Here is a 21,523-nt window from a genome sequence, read left to right on the forward strand (position 1 = left end):
AACATGGCAAAACCCCGAATCTACCAAAATTACAAAAATTAGCCGGGCACCGTGGCAGGTGCCTGTAGTCCCAGCTACTCGGGAGGCAGGAGAATCGCTTGAACCCAAGAGGTGGAAGTTGCAGTGAGCCGAGATCACACCACTGCACTCCAGCCTGGGTGATGGAGTGAAACTTGTCTCAAAACAAAAACAAAAACAAAAACAAAAACAAAATTAGCCAGTCATGGTGGCAGGCGCCTGTGATCCCAGCTACTCAGGAGGCTGAGGCAGGAGAATCACTTGAACCCAGGAGGTGGAGATTGCAGTGAGCCGACATCATGCCACCGCACTCCAGCCTGGGTGACAGAGAGAGACTCTGTCTCAAAAAAAAAAAAAAAAAAAAAAAAAAAATCAAGATGCATTTTATGTATGACATTAATTTAATTCAGCTCTTGGTTAACTAGAGACGTTAGGATTTAGCCATTCTACATTTCCAGGGTTACATCTGTAGACCTATAAAGCCAGCCTGAGATGCGTTAATATAGGGAGTGGAGGGGTGGCAGAGTGTTTCTGAGTTCATGTTCCATTTCTGTTAGCTATATCTAATCAGAATCTGAGTGATGAATGTCAACAAGGGCAGATTCATGGCTGATCTGTATTTTAGTTTCAGAGCAATGGACTGTTTCTTCTTCTCCAACAGTAGACTAGAGTGATTTCATTTGCTAAAGCCTAAGCCTGAACATTTCTGGAAGCTTACAAAAGTGATGTTTCAGGCTGAGAATGGTGGCTCACACCTGTAATCCCAGCACTTTAGGAGGCCGAGGCAGGCGGATCATGAGGTCAGGAGATCGAGACCATCCTGGCTAACACAGTGAAACGCTGTCTCTACTAAAAATACAAAAAATTAGCCGGTGTGGTGGCACACGCCTGTAGTCCCAGCTACTGGTGAGGCTGAGGCAGGAGAATTGTTTGAATTCGGTAGGTGGAGGTTGCAGTGAGCAGAGATCGCACCATTGCACTCTAGCCTGGGCAACAGAGCAAGACTCTGTCTCAAAAAAAGGAAAAGAAAAGAAAAGAAAAAAGTGATGTTTCAGCTGGGCACGATGGCTCATGCCTGTAATCCCAGCACTTTGGGAGGAGTTGGGGGGCGGAACACCTGAGGTAGGAGTTCGAGACCAGCCTGGTCAACATGGTGAAACCCCATCTCTATTAAAAACACAAAAAATTAGCCAGGGCCTGGTGGCAGGCACCTGTAATCCCAGCTACTTGGGATGCTGAGGCAGAAGAATTGCTTGAACTCAGGAGGCAGAGGCTGTAGTGAGCCGAGATCATGCCACTGCACTCCATCTGGGCAGCAGAGTGAAACTCCATCTCAAAAAAAAAAAAAAAAAAGAAAAGAAAAGAAAAAAAGAAAAGTGATGTTGCTATGGTAGATGCCATTCTTACAGCATAACTTTGGATCACAAACCTTTTTTATTTTTTCATTGCAGTGCTCTAACTTCAAAGACAGATTGATTTGGTTTTGTTTTTGTTTTTTGAGATGGAGTCTTGCTCTGTCACCCAGGCTGGAGTGCAGTGGTGTGATCTCGGCTCACTGCAACCTCTGCTTCCCAGCTTCAAGCGATTCTCCTGCCTCAGCCTCCTGAGTAGCTGGGACTACAGGCATGAGACCCCATACCTGGCTAATTTTTGTATTTTTAGTAGAGACGGGGTTTCACCACATTGGCCATGCTGGTCTCAAACTCCTGACCACAAGTGATCTGCCTGTCTCAGCCTCCCAAAGTGCTGTGATTACAGGCCTGAGCCACCAGACCCGGCCATTGATTTGTTTTTTGTTTCTTCTTTTATTTTTCTCTGCCTCTTTGCATGCCTCAATCAGATGATTTTTTGTGTGTTTTAGAGATCTGTTAAAATTACATCAGGCTGACTTGACATCAATATAGCCTTACATTTTAGAAGATAAATTCTGAATTCTTGATGGATTTCATAACATTTATACGTAGTGTGGTAATCACATGTTTGCTAAACTTTGGAAATCATGACGTAACCCTCCGTCTTCACATAGTGAAGCCTTTTGGATTTTTCTTCAATGAAATATTAAGTTGAATGTGGAACTTTGAGTAATTGGCCCAGATAAAAGAAATGACTTGTCCAAGGATGACAAAAATTAATCCTGACCTTGAGGGATTCACTCTACCAACTCAGAGAATGAGATACACTGGCACTGATTGGTAAAGTCATAGTACCCCTAACTCCCTCAGTTGTTTTTGAGTCATTAAGAACTACTAATATTAGCCCTGTCAGAAGCCAACCTAAGAAAAGAATATTTGCCAAATGCAGTTCCAGAGCTGGAATGTTGAGGTATAGACAGTGAATATAATGGTTAAGTTATTCCTAAAACTTTAGCTCAGTTCTCTTTCCAAAATTAATATACTAATATATATAAAAAATCACTCCTTTTCTCCTACTCCTCTTTCCTACTGGCTCTCAAAAAATAGGACTCAGAAATGAAAGGATCAGGCATCTTCACAAAAATGAAGGAAGCCTAGCTTGAGCTGGACATGGCTTCTCAAGCCTGCACTTGTAGTCCTAACTACATGGGAGGCTGAGGCAGGAGGACGGCTTGAGCCCAAGAGTTTGAGGCCAGCCTGGACAACACAGTGAAACTTTGCCTCTTAAAAAAAAAAAATACTGAGCCAAAATAAAAGGTTTCGGGGTTTTTTGTTGTTGTTGTTGTTTTTTTCCCAAACGTTGCTAGCAACAGCACTTGCCTCCAACAAAACTGCAGAGGCAGCTATTCCAGAGTGCAATGGTGCGATCTGGCTCACTGCAACCTCCGCTTCCTGGGTTCAAGCAAACCTCCTGCCTCAGCCTCCTGAATAGCTGGGATTACAGGCATATGCCACCACACCTGGCTAATTTTTGTATTTTTAGTAGAGACGGGGTTTCTCCATGTTGGTCAGGCTGATCTTGAACTCCTGACCTCAGGTGGTCTGCCTGCCTCAGCCTCTCAAAGTGCTGGGATTACAGGTGTGAGCTACCGTGCCTGGCCCACCAGGTATCAGGGTTTTCAAGCACAATTTGGTGGGTAGGGGGAAGCCAGTGATCTGGAGGTGCTGATTGGTCAGGTCAGAGATGAAATCATAGTGTCAAAGCTGTATTCTTGCACTAAGTCAGTTCCTGGGTGGGAGGGCTATAAGATTAGATGAGCCAGTTTATTGATCTAGGTTGTGCCAGCTAATCCATCAAGTGAAGGATCCGTAAAATACCTTAAGCACTGGTTTTAGGTTTTACAATAAACCTAAAATTTTGGTGATGTTATTCCCAGGAGCAATTTGGAGAGGGTCAGAGTCGTGTAGCCTCCAGTTTCACGACTACTAAACTATAATTTTTTTTTTTTTTTTTTTTTGAGACAGAGTCTTGCTCTGTTGCCCAGGCTGGAGTTCAGTGGCACGATCTCGGCTCAATTCAACCTCCGCCTCTCGGGTTCAACCAATTCTCTGCCTTAGTCTCCTGAGTAGCTGGGATCACAGGTACCCACTACCATGCCCAGCTGATTTTTGTATTTTTAGTACAGATGGGGTTTCACCATCTTGGCCAGGCTGGTCTTGAACTCCTGACCTCATGATCCACCTACCTCGGCCTCCCAAAGTGCTGGGATTACAAGCATGAGCCACTGCACCCGGCCCTAAACCATAATTTCTAATCTTGCAGCTAATTTGACAGTCCTACAAAGGCAGTCTAGTCCCTAGGCAAGAAGGGGGTTTGTTTTGGGAAAGGGGTGTTATCATCTTTGCTTTAAACTCTAAACTATAGCCGGGCACGGTAGCTCACGCCTGTAATCCCAGCACTTTGGGATGCCAAGGTGGGTGGATGACCTGAGGTCAGGAGTTTGCGACCAGCCTGACCAACATGGAGAAACCCCGTCTCTACTAAAAATACAAAATTAGCAGGGTGTGGTGGCACATGTCTGTAATCCCAGCTACTCCAGAGGCTGAGGCAGGAGAATCGCTTGAACTGAGGAGGTGGAGGCTGCAGTGAGCCAAGATTGCACCACTGCACTCCAGCCTGGACAACAAGAGCAAAACAACGTATCAAAAAACAAAAAAATGAAAACAAAAAAAAACAAAACCTCTAAACTATAAACTAAGTTCCTCCTAAAGTTAGTTCAGCCTACATCCAGGAGTGAACAAGTACGCTTGGAGGCGAGAAGCAAGATGATGTTGGTTAGGTCAGATCTCTTTCACTGTCTCAGTTGCAATTTTGCAATGGCTGCTTCAATAGTGTGTGGGGGAAGAAGTGTGTGTGTGTGTCTGTGTTGAGGGAGTTGTTTTTATTTTTTGAGAGGAAATCTCGTTCTGTTGCCCAGGCTGGAGTGCAATGTCACAATCTTGGCCCACTGCAACCTTTGCCTTCCAGGTTCAAGCGATTCTCCTGTCTTAGCCTCCCATGTAGTTGGGATTACAGGCGTGTGCCACCACACCCGGCTAATTTTTTGTATTTTTAGTAGTGACAAGGTTTCACCATATTGGCCAGGCTGGTCCTGAACTCCTGCTAGGATTATAGGTGTGAGCCACTGCGCTTGGCCTGAGGGGGATGTTAACTTTACATAGCCTTCTCTATCTACCAAGAACAAACAATTCCTTTCTGGCCCCCTTAAGGGAATAATGCTCAGTTTTTTTTGTTTTTTGTTTTTTGTTTTTTTTTTTGTCTTTCTTTCTCATTACCTCATTCCCTCTTGCTCTTTCTTTCAACATTCATTCAACAAACATTCACTGGGGACCTTCAGACATTTATCCCTCAGAGACAGCATAATATAACTGAAAAAACTTTGGCTTCAAAGGTTGTAGACAGGATCTTTGATCTAACTCTATACTTACAAACTGGGGAAACTTGAACAGGTAACTTAATCTCTTTCAGGCAGAGGACAGAATAGGAAAAACATGTCCTTCCCACTTCACATGAGAAGGTATTTTGTAAATTGTAAAAAACAAAAAACAAAAAACAAAAAAAAATGTATAAAACAGACATGTGCCACCATGCCTGGCTAATTTTTGTATTTTTAGTAGAGATGGGGTTTCACCATGTTGGCCAGGCTGGTCTTGAACTCCTGGCCTCAAGGGATCCACCCATGTTGGCCTCCCAAAGTACTGGGATTACAGGTGTGAGCCACTGTGCCCAGCAATAAAGGGCAATTTATGCAAAAATGATGAGGTGAAATAGACTTATTGTTTAGTTGTATTTTTATATGCATTGTGGAAGCAATGCAGCATGGAGGAAAGGCCGTGGAGTCACGCACCCCAGGTCCTGGTTTCAATCTGCCAGCTGTGGTACCTTAGGCAAATAACTCGATTGCTGTAACCCTCTGTAAATGAAGAGTCTGAGTTGAATGCGGTGTATCTTAATCTGTGGTTCTTGGATCACCCGCATCAGAATGACCTGGGTGGCTCACACTTGTAATCCCAACACTTCGGGAGGCCAAGGTGGGAGGATCGCTTGAGCCCACGAGTTCAAGACCAGCCCTGAGCAAAAGAGTGAGATACTGTCTCTATAAACTAAACTAATTAATCATTTAAAAATAAAATAAAATTTCTGGATTGTGTCCTAGATCAGGTGAATAACAATCTCTGGAGATGAGGCCCTAGAATCTGCATTTTTAGCAAGTGCTCAGGCCATTGTCATGCACACAGAAGCACACAGAGACCCACTGATAAGACCATCAACAGATTCTCTTCCTGCTCAAAAATTCTATAATTCTCCTGACCCAAATTGTAGTTAGCTCTATTTTTCTGTGATCAAAGCAAAATTAAAAGGAGACAGGAAATAACAAAGATTTAGAAACTACTATTTGCAGGCCAGGCATGGTGGCTCACACCGGTAATCCCAGCACTTTGGGAGGCTGAGGTGGGCAGATCACTGGGTCAGGAAATCGAGACCATCCTGGCCAACATGGTGAAACCTCGTCTCTACTAAAAAAATACAAAAAATTAGCCGAGGGTGGTGGCACGTGCCTGTAGTCCCAGCTACTTAGGAGGCTGAGGCACGAGACTCACTTGAACCCGGGAGGTGGAGGTTTGCAGTGAGCCACGATCGCGCCACTGCACTCCAGCCTGGGTGACAGAGCAAGACTCCATCTCAAAAAAAAAAAAAAAAGAAAAGAAACTACTACTTGCCTTGTAGTATGTTTAGGTTTTTATATACACTGTCGTATTTTTCTCCACAATGATCTTTTGAGGTAGGTATTATTATCACCATAGTATGCATGGATTCAAAGTTGGGAATCTGATTTCAAAGTCAGTGGTTTTTCAGGAGTCTCTCTGAACCTATTCTGATTCAGGGGCTGCCTGAAAAAAAAAGTCAATGGTTTTTCCATTATACAATGCTCCACTAAGAAACCACAAAAGAGCTTATTGTAATTGATAAGCTCCAGTGCACACCTTATTTGTATACAGTAGATTAGGAGTTGTTTCTTCATTTTTGGTGAATCATGAGTTTTTCCTATTGTGAACCTTAATTGCTTGATGTGGTGATGACAATATAAAAGCTATAAGTGTTATGTCACTCCACTTTAGCCTGGGTGACAGAGTAAGACCCTGTCTCAAAAAGACAAAACAAAACAAAACAAAAACCCAGAAAACTAAAATCTTCTTCTGAATTTCTCTTTGCTTTATTCTTCTTGCTTACTTAAAATTTATTCCTGCTATAATCTGTGCATTTTTGTAAGGCAGTTTAAATCTTTCGTGTGGTGGAGAATGAATTGGATATAAACAAATAATAAAAAGCAAGCTACAATTATGAATTTACTAAACAACTGCATTCATGTAAAGAGAATAAAAATACTTGAAATTGTGACAGCCCAGGATAATTTCAGTTTAAGAGATCTCAAACATACAGCTAGCTGCAAAATAGAGAAGACAAGTAGTCTAGATGAGAAATAGATTTGAAATTGACAAGGTCTATCTTTTGAATCCTTTTGCTTGAATTACCTGTTTCAGAAAGAGAAGGGGCCAGGGCAGGCTCAAAGATTTGGTTTAGATGGGGAGAAGGAGGTTGGTCTCTTTGGAAACAAAGTCAAAACAAGGTCCATGTGAAAGAGGCATTGCCTTTTCCTCTTCATGGTATTTGGAGAAGAAACACAAAAAGAAAAGCAGAGGATCAAGTTCAGGGGTGATTAAGAATGCTGAGTAATTGAGTCATCCAAGAAATTGTTCTTGCTGCTGACCAGTTTGCATGGAAGTTGAACTGGTCAAAACAGAAATCATCTGGCCTTCTGATTGGTAACTTGTAACCCCATTATCTTGGTCTCTGATTCATAAGAAAAGTAGTTTGATCTAATTTCAAGCTCAGGTGAAAGGAAGAAATGAGGCCGGCCATGGTGGCTTATGTCTATAATCCCACCACTTTGGGATGCCAAGGTGGGTGGATCATCTGAGGTCAGGAGTTTGAGACCAGCCTGGCCAACATGGCGAAACCCCAATTCTACTAAAAATACAAAAATTAGCCAGGTGTGGTGGCATGCGCCTGTAATCCCAGCTACTCGGGAGGCTGAGGGAGAATCACTTGAACCCGAGAGGTGAAAGTTGCAGTGAGCCGAGATCGCACCATTGCACTCCAGCTGGGTGACACAGAGAGACTCTGTCTCAAAAAAAAAAAAAAAAAAAGCTGGGAGCGGTGGCTCGCACCTATAGTCCCAGCACTTTGGGAAGCTGAGGTGGGCAGATCACAAGGTCAGGCATTCAAGACCAGCCTGGCCAACATGGTGAAACCCCATCTCTACCAAAAATACAAAAAATAGCCGGGCATGGTGGCAGGCGCCTGTAATCCCAGCTGCTCTGGAGGCTGAGGCAGGAGAATTGCTTGAGCCCGGGTGGTGGAGGTTAGAGTGAGCCGAGATTGTGCCATTGCACTCCAGCCAGGGCAACGGAACGAGACTCCGTCTCAAAATAATAAAAAAGAACGAAAGAAAAGAAAAGAAGAAATGAATATAGGAACTTTCCTCTGTGATTGGATAGAGCTATCTTGTGACAAGAGAATAGCAAAAGTCACCTGTCTGAGATAATGTTTTGGAAAGGACATTATAAAGCCATATACAATGTAAGCAATTGTTTTTGTTGTTGTTGTTGATTAAGACAACACAACTGAAGGGAACCCTAGATATCATCAAGTCTAATTCCTTCATCTTATGATGTCTATGTGGACACTGAAGCCTGTCAGGTTAAGTGTATTTGTTGCCCAAGAGCACACACTTAGTAGAAGTAACAATGTAGACTTTAGAATTAGACAAACCCTATGCAGGGCCCGGCTCTGCCATTTACTAGTTTATGATTTAGGGCTGGGGAGCGCCTCAGAGAGGCGAAAAGCTGAGCTACACAGAGAAAGTGGAGTTTTCCAGAGGGTCAGGCAATACAGACAGAGGGAGCAGTATATCTGAAGAGGAGCTATGACAGGGAGGATGAGCTTAATGAAGAAAGGGATGCAGGTGGCTGTAGCTGGAGCACATGGAGCTCTTGGGGGAGGGACGAGAAATTATGGGAAGAAAGGGAGACTGTTGTCTTGTCTCCAGAAGAGGAAACTCCACTGCCAGATTTTTTTTTCTTGCTATATCAATATTACTTTGCATCAGTAACATACCCAAAGAAGCCTGAGTTGCTATAATACAAACTCTAGAAAAGGTGGCTTTTCCAGCAGAGTCTCCTATACTTCTTAGTCTAGGAAGGCAGACTGGAAAGGGCCTGGGATATTACTGGTCCCTTGAAGTCCCTTCCAATAATCCTGTGAGCTGAGCTCTCTTCAGCTCAATGCCCAGGAAGGCTTTCTTAGGCAACAGTTCTCGGGTTGTGTTCAAACAAACAAACAAACAAAAAACCATGAATAATAGCTACCATTTCTATGTGCCTGGCATTATTCTGTTGAGTGAATTGATTCATTTAATCCCCACAAGTCTTATGAAGTAATCACCGTTATTTTTCTTCTCCTCAACTTTTCAAAACTTTTTTCTTTTCTTTTCTTTTTTTTTTTTTTTTTGAGATGGAGTCTTGCACCTGTTGCCCAGGGTGGAGTGCAATGGTGCGATCTCGGCTCACCACAACCTCCGCCTCCCGGGTTCAAGCGATTCTCCTGCCTCAGACTCCCCAGTAGCTGGGACAATAGGCATGCGCCATCATGCCTGGCTAATTTTGTATTTTTATTAGAGACGGGGTTTCTCCACGTTGGTCAGGCTGGTCTCGAACTCCTGACCTCAGGTGATCCGCCTGCCTTGGCCTCCCAAAGTGCTGGGATTACAGGCGTGAGTCACCAGACCCGGCCAACTTTTTTTTTTTCATTAAAAAAATTTTTTTACCAGCCTGGCCAATATGGTGAAACCCTGTCTCTACTAAAAGTACAAAAATTAGCTGGGCATGGTGGTGCGTACATATAGTCCCAGCTACTCGGGAGGCTGAGGCAGAAGAATCACTTGAACCCAGGAGGCAGAGGTTGCAGTGAGCAGAGATCACCCCACGGCACTCCAGCCTGGGCGACAGAGTGAGACCCAATCTTAAAAAAAAAAAAAAAAAATTGTTTTAGCCAGGCACAGTGACTCACGCCTGTAATCCAACACTTTGGGAGGCCGAGGCACGTGGATCACCTGAGGTCAGGAGTTCGAGACCAGCCTGGCCAACATGGTGAAACGCCGTCTCTACTCAAAATGCAAAAATTAGCTGGGCGTGGTGGTGGGCACCTGTAATCCCAGCTACTCGGGAGGCTGAGGCAGGAGAATCGCTTGAACCCAGGAGGTGGAGATTGCAGTGAGCTGAGATCATGCCACTGCACTCCAGCCTGGGCAACAGAGTGAGACTCCATCTCAAAAAAAAAAAAAATTAGCCAGGCATGATGGCACATGACTGTAATCCCAGCTACTCGGGAGGCTGAGGCAGGAGAATTGCTTGAACCCGGGAGGCAGAGGTTGCAGTGAGTCGAGAATGTGCCATTGCACTCCAGCCTGGGCAACAGAGCAAAACTGTACCCCCCCCAAAAATTTTTTTTTAAATAAAGATAGGGTCTCGTTGTGTTATGCAGGCTGGTCTTGAACTCCTGGTCTCAAGCAATCCTCCTGCCTCGGCCTCCCAAAATGCGGGGATTATAGGCATCGGCCACCATTCTCAGCTCACAACTTTTTATTGGAAGTGTAAGATCCATACAAAAACATATATGTCATAAGTGTACAGCTTGATGAATTTTCACAAAAGAGCATACACATGTATGTAACTAGCTTCCAGAATAAGACATAAAAAGTTACCAGCACCAAAAGGCCCCTAGCAGTCACTAGTCTTCCCACCCCCAACTCCCTGCAGAACAACTACCATCCTTACTTTTCACAGCAGAGCTTACTTTGTTTTTGTATGGTATGAACCTGTAGGTAACTGCTTTCATTTCATTTACATTACATTGCATATATGTGGTTAGTTATGGGTCTCTTCATTCTCTCTTATCACTGTATAACGACCTAAACTTTTCATTTTGAAACAGTTTCCTCAACCCACAGAAAAGCTGAAAGACCAGTACAATGAACACTCATATAACTGTTTTTTGTTTTGTTTTGTTTTTGAGGCCTTCTTATTCTGCTGCCCATGCTGGAGTGCAGTGGTGCCATCATGGCTCATTGCAGCCTCTACCTCCTGGGATCAAGTGATCCTCCTGCGTAAGCCTCCTTAGTAGCTGGGACTATAGGCACACGCCAACATTCCTGGCTAACTTTTGTATTTTTTTTGTAGAAATGGGGTCTCCCTATGTTGCCTGTGTTGGTCTTGAACTCCTGGGCTCAAGCAACCCTCCTGCTTCAGCTTCCTAAAGAGCTGGGATATAGTTGTGAGCAACCGCACTCAGCCTTATAAAACTTTTACGTAAAACATGAAGAGCTATTATTATCTCCACTTTACATATGAGGAAACTAAGACAAAAAGAAATTAGGTAACTAGCCCAGGTCATGCCCCTGGGATCTAATTTTGCCTAGCTTGCTGCTTAGTCATAAAACTATAGCCAGATCATATAACTTCTCTGAGACTGTTTCTTTACTGTTAAGATGGGAGTAATAACCCCACTCCATCAAGTTTCCAGGCTGTTGTGAGGCTCAAATATGAGCGACATGGGAAAGTGCTTTGTGAAGAGTAAAGTGGTGGCACCTATCGTCACAAATGCAGGCTTCTGGGCCCCACCCCTCATAGATCTTGACTCAGTAGGTCTGGGGGAGGAGGCATAATGTTTGACAAACATCTTCGGTGATTCTGATAGTTTCCAGACCACCATGAGAAAACACATTTGTAAAACAGTAGCTTTCAAACTTTAGAAATTATAAGAATCACTTGAAGGAATTATCAAAACACAGATTGCAGGGCCCACACACAGAATTTCTGATTTACTAGGTTTGGGGTGAGGCCTGAGAATTTGCATTTCTAAGTTCCCATGTGATGCTAATGCTATTGATCCAGGACCCCCCCTTTGAGAACCACTGCTGCAAAGCATTTATATAGGTCAGTTATGAGTACTGGTTAACCTGATAATCCATGATAATTTTATTAAGAGTGACTTCTAAGAAATAATAAGTTGGGGCCAGGCACGGTGGCTCATGCCTATAATCTCAGCCATTTGGGAGGCTGAGGCAGGATTGCTTGAGGCCAGGAGTTCAAGACCAGCCTGGGGCAACATAGTGAGACCACATCTCTAACAAAAAATAAATAAAAAAGAAAGAAAGAAAGAAAAGAACAAATAAAAAATAGGAAATATTTATAAAAAAATTATTGGGCACTCACAAGCTGAAACAGTTTCAACTATTTATTCAACACCTTAGTGAACACCTGCTCAGTGCGGGCATTATTATGTGTTAACTAGAGGTTACAAAAAGAAAAAAAGTTTTTTGACCTCAAGGAAAAAGAATGTATGAACACATAAATAATATTGTGTGATAAAGGCAAGCATAGGCCGGGTGCGGTGGCTCACACCTGTAATTCCAGCACTTTGGGAGGCTGAGGCAGGCGGATCACGAGGTCAGGAGATTGAGACGATCCTGGCTAACATGGTGAAACCCCGTCTCTACTAAAAAATACAAAAAAATTAGCCAGGCATGGTGGTGGGCACCTGTAGTCCCAGCTGCTCGGGACGCTGAGGCAGGAGAATGGCGTGAACCCGGGAGGCGGAACTTGCGGTGAGCCCAGATCGTGCCACTGCACTCCAGAGTGAAGACTCCGTCTCAAAAAAAAAAAAAAAAAAAAAAAGGCAAGCATAAATGTACAAAGTACAGAGGTGCAAAGGTGTCTGAGTGATAGATTCCATCTAAGGTAGTCGGGAGGTCTTCCTGGGGGTGGTGGCATCTGTCCACCACCCCCAGGTGGGAATTTGAAGGATAAATTCCCAGTGAACAAGGTGGAGACAGCATGAGCAATGACATACAGGAATCCTATAATAGGATGTGTTCAAAGGACTGTAAGTAAATCTGTGTGACTAGAGCTTAAAGTTTAAGATAGGTGCAACGCAAAGTATCTGAGACAGGACTCAATCAATTTAGAAGTTTATTTTGCCAAGGGTAAGGACACACACACGGGAGACAGGTCTGTGCCTTTCTCCAAAGATGATTTTGAGGGTTTCAATATCTAAAGGGGAAAGGAGTGGATATTGGGGAGAGGATAAATTTTTAAGGGGTGTGGGCCAGTAAGAGGCAAATGGTTGCATTCTTTTGAGTCTTTGATTAGCCATTGACATGTGAGATGGGGGGGTAGAGGAATAGTCACGCATTCATCTAGCTCAGTGAATCTGCATTTTTACATAAGATAAAATAAACATAGGCCAGAGGGAGCAATCAAATATTAATTTGTCTCAGGTGAGCAGAGGGATGCTATTGTGTTCTGTCCTATGTCCCACATCTGTGAATATAAGCTATCAATTTACATTGTGAGGATGAAATTCAACAGAACTTTTTAGGGTAAAGATCTTGGGGCCCACAAGGAATTTCCTAGTGGGCAAATTATGAGGGAGGTATGTAGCTTTTTTGTTTTGTTTTCTTTTGAGACAGGGTCTCACTCTGTTATCCAGGCTGGAGTGCAGTGTCTCCATTATAGCGGTCCCCAACTGCAGCCTTGACCACCCAGGCTCAAATGATCCTTCCACCTCAGCCCAGCAAGTAGGACTACAGGCGCATGCCACCACACCCGGCTAACTTTTGTATTTTCTGTAGAGACGGGATTTCACCATGTTGCCCAGGCTGGTCTCAAACTCCTGGGTTCAAGTGATCGCCTGCCTCAGCCTCCCAAAGGGCTGAGATTACAGGCATGAACCACTGCGCCTGGCTTATGTAGCTTATCTTTGAATAGGAGGTTTGTGTGACACAGTCCCCAGCTTGACTTTTCCCTTTGGTTCAGTGATTTTGGGGTCCCAAGATTTATTTTCCTTTCACACAGGTAAAGTCCGGAGAAGAAGCTGGTGAGAAAGAGAGAGGAGCCAGATGCTGAATGACGGTAAATCGAATCCTGGAGGGAACCAAACAAAACCCTGAAAACCTCCAGGAATCTCAGGTTGGCCAAATCCTTGGTAATGTCCTGCCACTCCCCAGGACTGCCACACTGTACACACCCTATCTAATGGCAACCTACTGCAGGGGCCAAGGAAAAACGTCTCCTTTGTCCTCTGGAGGTTCGCTGAAAAATCAACTGGCGGAAAGCAAATTAACAGGGCAAAAGATATACATGTATTATTATAAAAAGACGTAAATGTATTATTGGGCATGTGGGGGAACCACAGAGTAATTACTCCACCTCTCAGTGGGCTCAGAAGCTTATATACCCCTCCTGAGGTTACAGAAAGTTTGGGGGCTCAGAGAATGGTGGTAAATCAGGATTTAGTGGCAAGACAGAAATGGAAACTTGGCTAGCAAAAGTCATTTCATTATGTAGATTGGGGTCCCCAAACTTTGGGCCATTTACATTGTGGCCATTTACATTCCTGTTAGGAATAGGGCCGCACAGCAAGAGGTGAGTGGCGGGTGAGTGAGCAATACCGCCTGAGCTCTGCCTCTTGTCAGGTCAGCAGCTGGTATTAGGTTCTCTTAGGAGCAAGAACCCCGCTGTGAACTGCACATGCAAGGGATCTAGGTTGCGGCTCCTTATGAGAATCTAATGCCTGATGATTTAAGGTGGAACAGTTTCATCCTGAAAACCATCCCCCTGCCCTGGTCCATGGAAAAATTGTCTTCCATGAAACCTATCCCTGGTGTCAAAAAGGTTGGGGACCGCTGATGTAGATGAAACCTCACAGGTAGTAGCCATTGGAAAGAATAGATGGTTGATGTTTCTTTCAGACCTTTAAAGGTGTCAGACTGTCCATTAACTTTTCCTATATCTGGACGAGGGAAAACCTCAGAGAGCACCTGGCTGCATCAATGCAGATTTTCTCTGTATATTGCAAGACACACACACACACACACACACACACACACACACACACACACCAAACAGCTTCGTAGGACTACTTCTGCCTGCAGGTCCTCTGAACAGCCACATCTCAAAATATGTGAAAGAAGTATATTTTGGGGTAAAATTTTTTGGTTTCCTTCACTACACATCTCACCTTGGGTGTTATTCTTGCCACTGGTTTCATGTTCTCGGACTCACGAAGCTGAAAAACAGTTGGGGATGCAGAATTTGATGTGCTTCATCCTTTGTGGGCTTGAAGAGTCTCTTGTTCCCAAAATTATTCCCTGGGGCCCTCTGCTTCACAGGCAAGTAAAAGCAAAAAGAAGCTTGCTCAGCCTTAAGTGAGGAAATGACTCACAGGTTTAAAACAAAAAAGGAAAAGATGGAGGCATTTTGTAGGTGAAAGGGCGAGGGTCTTCTGATGCAAAATAAGAGGTCATTAGAGCAGGGATGGATTATCAATAAGCAGAGCAAACATTTGCTTAGGGAACAAACAGCGCCGGAACACGAAAAAGAAAAGAAAAACATAATAATTTAATTACTTAAAACACTGAAGATGGCAACATAGGAAAAAACCCAAACCAGAACATTTTTGGACTTCATAACATTTTATGGTTCAGTATTTATGGCTTAGTATTTTATTTTGAATTACATGTGGGGAGGAGGGGTAAAAATACTTTAATTTTTCTTGCTAAGTAAGTACTATTATATATGCAGGTGTAATGGTATAAGGGATACCATTTTAATGGGTCCGTTTGGAGCTTTAAATATGATCAACAGTATCTGTGTGCATGCAAGATTGGTTAAGAATTTGGGTTAGACCGGGTGCGGTGGCTCACGCCTGTAATCCCAGCACTTTGGGAGGCCAAGGCGGGCGGATCACGAGGTCAAGCGATCGAGACCATCCTGGCCAACATGGTGAAACCCCGTCTCTACTAAAAATACAAAAATTAGCTGGGCATGGTGGCCCGCGCTTGTAGTCCCAGCTACTCGGGAGGCTGAGGCAAGAGAATCACTTGAACCCGGGAGGCTGGGGTTGCAGTGAGCCAAGATCGCGCCACTGCACTCCAGCCTGGCGACAGAGCGAGACTCCGTCTCAAAAAAAAAAAAAAAAAAAAAAAAAAAACCAACAACAACAACAACAGAAAATGAAAACAAATTGGGGTAAAAGTCTCTGAGAGTTTCCTACAGTTTCAACTCCAAAGCTTCACAAAGCCAGTCCCTCCTGGCTGGAGCCAGGGACTCCAACGCTGTGGGCTTCTCAGGGGGCGGACCCGCGGCGCCAGCGCCTGCTCCCTTCCCACCTCCCAACCCTCCTCTCTGCTGTATCCTCCCTGCGAGCTGTGTCGGGGGCGGGGGGGAGTGGGGGCCGAGGCCGGACAGCTTCATCTGGAAATCCCCCGCCACTCACGGGGGAAGAAGTCCCACGAGCCCTATCTGGCCTTGGGCGCTGGCGCAACTTGTCTGCTCAAATAATCTCGTTCCAAATCTGTGCGTTTTACACAAGAAACAAACAAACAAAACAACAACAACAAAAAAACACAACTGGGACTCAGATGACGTTTTAAGTTGTCTTTGAAAAACAATGCATAACCCTGCACGTATAAAGTTGCCTATGTCACATAACCCTAGGCAGCTGTCATTCTGGAGTGATCTGGGGTTAAGTTTTTTGTTTTCTTTTTCTTTTTTCTTTTCTTTTCTTTTTTTAGACAGGGTCTCAGTCACTCAGGCTGGGGTGCAGTGGTACAGTGGCGCGATCTCGACTCATTGCAGCCTCGACCACCTGGGCTCAAAAGATTCTTTCACCTCAGCCACCCACCCCTCTGCCCCCAACCCCGCTAAACAGCTGGGACTAGCTGGGACTACAGGCGCGCGCCACCACGCTGGGCTGCTTTCTTTGTATTTTGAGAGAGACGGGGTTTCGCCATGTTGGCCAGGCTGGTGATTCGCTCGCCTCGGCCTCCCAAAGTGCTAGGATTACAGGCGTGAGCCACCGCGCCCAGCTGCCACAAAACTTTTAAAAATTATTACTTCGCTAAAAATAACAGCGTAGAAGCCATTGTGCAGCGCCACGCGATCTCGGCTCACTGCAGCCTCGACCTCCCAGGCTCAAGCGATCCTCCCATCTTAGCCTCGCAGGTAGCTGGGGCCACAGGCGCACGACACCACGCTGGGCTATTTTTTAAAATAAAATAAAAATCTTCGCCAGGCTGGTCTCGAACTCCTAGGCTCGACAGATCCTCTCGCCTCAGCATCCCAAAGTGTTGTGATTACAGGCGTGAGCCATCGCTTCCATTTTTAGAGTTCTATTCTGAGGACTAACGCCGTTCAACAAGTTGGTGTGAATTTGTTTGCATTTTTCAAAACCCCAAAGCCGGCCTGGGCGCCATCCCCATTTGCCCCGGGCCTCTCAGGACCCCGACCCCAGGCAGGACCCCGACCCCAGGCAGCGCCCCGACCCCAGGCAGCGCCCCGACTCCAGGCAGCGCCCCGACTCCAGGCAGGGCTACCTCCAACTCCCAGCCTCCCCAGGCCGGGCCCCCGCCCGGCTCCCGACAGGCTCCTCTCCCCGTGGCGGGGCCCCTCGCCCAGGCAGCACACCCTCTCACCCCGACCGGGCCCCCACCCCTCTAGGAGGGCCGTCGTTGGGGGAGGGCGCCGGGACGTGCCCGAGGGTGACACTCGGGCTTAGGACAGGGCGTGCTGCCGCGGGTCACGTGCTGCGGAGGCTTGGGGAGGGGCGGCGAGGCGGGGTTTATAGCCCGGGCGCCCGCGGGCCCCACGCTTTGACCGGGTCGTGGCAGCCGGAGTCGTCTTCGGGACGCGCCTGCTCTTCGCCTTTCGCTGCAGTCCGTCGGTGAGTGCGCGCCCAGTGGGTGCCCCAGCGAACAGGTCCCGGGCCCCCAGCGGCGCCCAGTTGGGGTGGGGGGCTCCCCAGGGCCTTGGGACCGCTGCTCTGCTCCCCGCGGGGCTCAAAGGTGGACGGGACGCGGGGGTGATGGTCCGAGACCCCCCGCTCGCCTCGCGGCTTCCAGGTCCTGGCTGGGTAGGGGCGGTCTCCTGAACCCGCGCTTTCGACCCTTGCCTTTGTGCGTTGAGGCTTCTTTCCTGCCAACAGATTTAGGGCGATTGCTATCGAATGTCCCTTGGCCTGCTTGGGTGGTTGTGGGAAAACAATTAATATTTGTCGAAGGGACATTATCGAAAGGGAAACGCGTTAGAAAACCGCATTTTTTTTTTGACGGAGTCTCGCTCTGTCGCCCAGGCTGGAGTGCCGTGACGCCATCTAGGCTCACTGCAACCTCCGCCTCCCGGGTTCAAGCGATTCTCCTGCCTCAGCCTCCAGAGCAGCTGGGATAACAGGCGCCCGCCACCACGCCCGTCTAATTTTTGTATTTTTAGAAGAGACGGGGTTTCACCACGTTGGTCAGGCTGGTCTTGAACTCCTGACATCAAGCAGTCCACCCCCCTCGGCCTCCCAAAGTGCTGGGATTACAGGCGTGAGCCACCGCGCCCGGCTTGGCTAGCATTTTTGTTAACAGATACTCGGAGAAACAAGAGAAGTATGTCAACAACTTTACTTCTCCCTCCTGAGTATTGCAAGTTTACACATAAGCTCTGAAACTTTGCCTCAAAAGAGGGAGTGGGGTTGTGTGGGTGTGGCTCTTTCAGGAGGGGGACCTGGAGAGCTGGAGAGAGGAAAGAAGTACAGAAGACTACCCGGAGCTCACCCTGCATTTTTCTCCACTTGTAATCAGCATTTGCTTGGGTTGGGGAATGAATTTGGGAGAGTCTTATCCCAGTGTTCTGAAATAAGTCTCTTTTCTGCAGATTTCTTTCTCCAGGAAGAAAAATGGCATCCGTTGCAGTTGATCCACAACCGGTATGAATTTTGAGTAGCCTTTGTCTACTTTCTCTCCTTTTGTGTTTTGATAGATTAATAAGCATACCCTCCCTACTTTGATTGCAGAGTGTGGTGACTCGGGTGGTCAACCTGCCCTTGGTGAGCTCCACGTATGACCTCATGTCCTCAGCCTATCTCAGTACAAAGGACCAGTATCCCTACCTGAAGTCTGTGTGTGAGATGGCAGAGAACGGTGTGAAGACCATCACCTCCGTGGCCATGACCAGTGCTCTGCCCATCATCCAGAAGCTAGAGCCGCAAAGTGAGTTCTGATTTTTCAAGATGCAAGTCAAGGGACTGGTCAGTGGCGAGCCCCTGAGCTCACAGCAGTAACATCTGGAACTCCTCAGCCCTTCCTGGGGCATACACTGCCTTTACCTAGAAACTTTCAGGTGACCCTCATTACCGTAAGAGGACTGTTTCTTTTCTTTTCTTTTCTTTCCTTTTTTTTTTTTGAGATGGAGTCTCACTCTATCACTCAGGCTGGAGTTCAGTGGCGCAATCTTGGCTCACTGCAACCTCTGTCTGCTGGGTTCAAGTGATTCTCCTGCCTCAGCCTCCCGAGTAGCTGGGACTACAGGCTCCCACCACCATGCCCAGCTAATTTTTGTATTTTTAGTAGAGACGCGGTTTCACAATATTGGCCAGGCTTAACTCCTGACTTTGTGATCCACCCACCTCTGCCTCCCAAAGTGCTGGGATTACAGGCGTGAGCCACCGCGCCTGTCCACAGAAGGCCTGTTTCATAGCTTTGGCAGATGTTTATGATCCTTTAATTAAAAATCCCCCAGAGGATGGGCACGGTGGCCTGCACCTGTAATCCTAGCACTTTGGGAGGTCTAGATGGCAGGATCGCTTGAGGCCTGGAACTTGAGACTGCTCACTGCAGTCTCTGCCTCTCGGGCTCAGGTGATTGTCCTGCCTCAGCTCCCTGAGTAGTTGGGATTACAGGCATACACCACCATGCCCGGCTAATTTTGTATTTTTAGTAGAGACAGGGTTTTGCCGTGTTGGCCAGGCTGGTCAGGAACTCCTGACCCCAGGTGATCCGCCCGCCTCGGCCTCCCAAAGTGCTAGGACTACAGGTGTGAGCCACCATGCCTGGCCATGAATGAGTTTTAGAAATGGATAGTGGTGATGGTTGTATAATGTTGTAAATGGACTTAATGCCACTGAATTGCACAGTTAAAAATGGTTGAAATGGTGAAATTTGTTATGTATATTTTACCAAAATAAAGAACAGAAATCTCATACTCCATGAGAAATCTCATACTCTCATACTTAGCAGTCACTCCCCATTTCCTAACAACCACCCTGAGGCAGCTACTAATCTACTTTGTCTTTATAGATTTGCCTATGCTGGATATTTCTTATAAACGAAATCATAAAATGTGTGGGTTTTTTTGTGATTGGCTTCTTTCATTAAGCATAATGTTTTCAAAGTTAATCTGTCTTGTCACATCATATCAGTACTGCATCTCTTTTTATTGTTGAATAGTAATTTACTGTCTAGACAGACAATATTTATTCATTCTTCAACTGATGGATGTTTGGGTTCGTTCTACTTTTGGAGATTATGTATAATGCTTCTGTGAACATTTGTATACAACTTTTTGTGTGGACATGTTTTCAGGTTTTTTTGGTATATATCCAGGAGTGGAATTGCTGGGTTATATAATAACTGTTTAAGCTTTTGAGGAGCTGCCAGACTGTTTTCCAAATCAGCTGTACCATTTTACATTCCCACCAACACTGTATGGAGGCTCCAATTTCTCCACATCATGAACTGCTTTTGAATAAAGATTTAAATCATTCTTTCAAATGGTTAAGCCAGGGACTTTTAGGATTATAAGGAGCCTTTAGAGACCAGCCATTCCAACTCTGCTACTTCCTAAATGAATTTGGTACTAGTACTTGGTTTGGTATTCTTAGCGGGAAGCTCACACTAAAATCTCCCTTGTTAGGGAGATCCAGGGTGGTCTTGGCATACTCTTTCCTCCTGAGGACCCCAAATACACTGACCTGTGCTGAAGTAAGCGTAGGTAGGGATTAAACTAGCATGGGAATGCCGATTTTGAGAGAGTTTCCAGATACCTTATTCTCTGAATGACAGTTCAGGGAAAGCCCAGCTACTCTTGGCATTAACATTAGGGGCCAGTTGATAAGGAAGAAGCTTCAGAGCCAGCTTCCTGTTTGGCCTGTCACTGCCTCTGCCTGCTCCTCCCTTACACCCCCATATTTCCTTACCTTTAGAAGAGAGTTGCCAGCAACTTGCCAGGCCTCTTCCTGTCAGAACTAGATAAACCAGGCAATGCCTTCTGTTGTATAAGATCAACATTCTTGCCTTTTTTTTTTTTTTTTGAGATGGAGTCTTGCTCTGTCACCCAGGCTGGAGTGCAATGATGCATCTTGGCTCACTGGAACCCCTGCTTCCTGAGTTCAAGCGATTCTCCTGCCTCAGCCTCCTGAGTAGCTGGGACTACAGGCGCACACCATCACGCCCAGCTAATTTTTGTATTTTTAGTAGAGACGGGGTTTCACCATGTTGGCCAGGATGGTCTCGATCTCTTGACCTCGTGATCCGCCTGCCTCAGCCTCCCAAAGTGCTGGGATTACAGGCGTGAGCCACCGCGCCCAGCCCATTATTGCCATTTTTTATAAGGCCTATGGAAATGTGTGTTCATTCTATACCTGTAGTACTACATTAACATTTTCCCATTTGTGATTCTAGTTGCAGTTGCCAATACCTATGCCTGTAAGGGGCTAGACAGGATTGAGGAGAGACTGCCTATTCTGAATCAGCCATCAACTCAGGTGAGCTTGGGACAAAAGTGCTGAGACTTGACACTTCACATGTTTTCATCTTCTATCTGTTAAAACAAGCTGTACATATCACAAACAGGCAAATACTTGTTTTCCCAACCTGGATCTGGATGTATGTTTGAAAAATAATGGCCACTTCCTTACTTCCTGAACTGTTGTCAAGTTGTATCTACGAAGCAGAGAAGAACTAGCCTCCTTTGGATTAGAAAACTTTTAGTGTGTTGTCTATCAGTTTGTGTCTTTGCTCCTATAAATGAAATTGCTGTCTCAAGTAACCGATTGTCTTGTGGTATTAAATAAATGCAGACGTGATATATATAACCTTTTCTCACCTGGCTTGTACAATGCTGCCAGGAACTACCATCCATATGGGATAGCT

The 21,523-nt window shown here is 45.7% G+C and overlaps 1 protein-coding gene across 6 annotated transcripts in view; it reads left to right on the plus strand.

Annotated features, from left to right (window-relative positions):
- The window catches only part of PLIN2 (perilipin 2), a 118,695-nt gene that overhangs the window by 82,445 nt on the left and 14,727 nt on the right, over nucleotides 1–21,523 (plus strand). For 2 of the 6 annotated variants that reach the window (XM_034967218.3, XM_055092095.2), the window contains exons 2-5: nucleotides 13,407–13,520; nucleotides 18,249–18,300; nucleotides 18,388–18,583; nucleotides 21,053–21,135. In XM_034967218.3, the coding sequence (XP_034823109.1) occupies nucleotides 18,271–18,300; nucleotides 18,388–18,583; nucleotides 21,053–21,135 (309 nt within the window). In that variant the 5' untranslated portion in view covers nucleotides 13,407–13,520; nucleotides 18,249–18,270. Of the gene's footprint in view, nucleotides 1–13,406; nucleotides 13,521–15,799; nucleotides 17,275–18,248; nucleotides 18,301–18,387; nucleotides 18,584–21,052; nucleotides 21,136–21,523 lie in introns of those variants that run through there. The other 4 variants (XM_055092093.2, XM_055092096.2, XM_008976181.5 and 1 more) reach the window with 3 other exon arrangements.

Source organism: Pan paniscus, chromosome 11 (genome assembly GCF_029289425.2).
Source record: "Pan paniscus chromosome 11, NHGRI_mPanPan1-v2.0_pri, whole genome shotgun sequence".
NCBI lineage: Eukaryota > Metazoa > Chordata > Mammalia > Primates > Hominidae > Pan > Pan paniscus.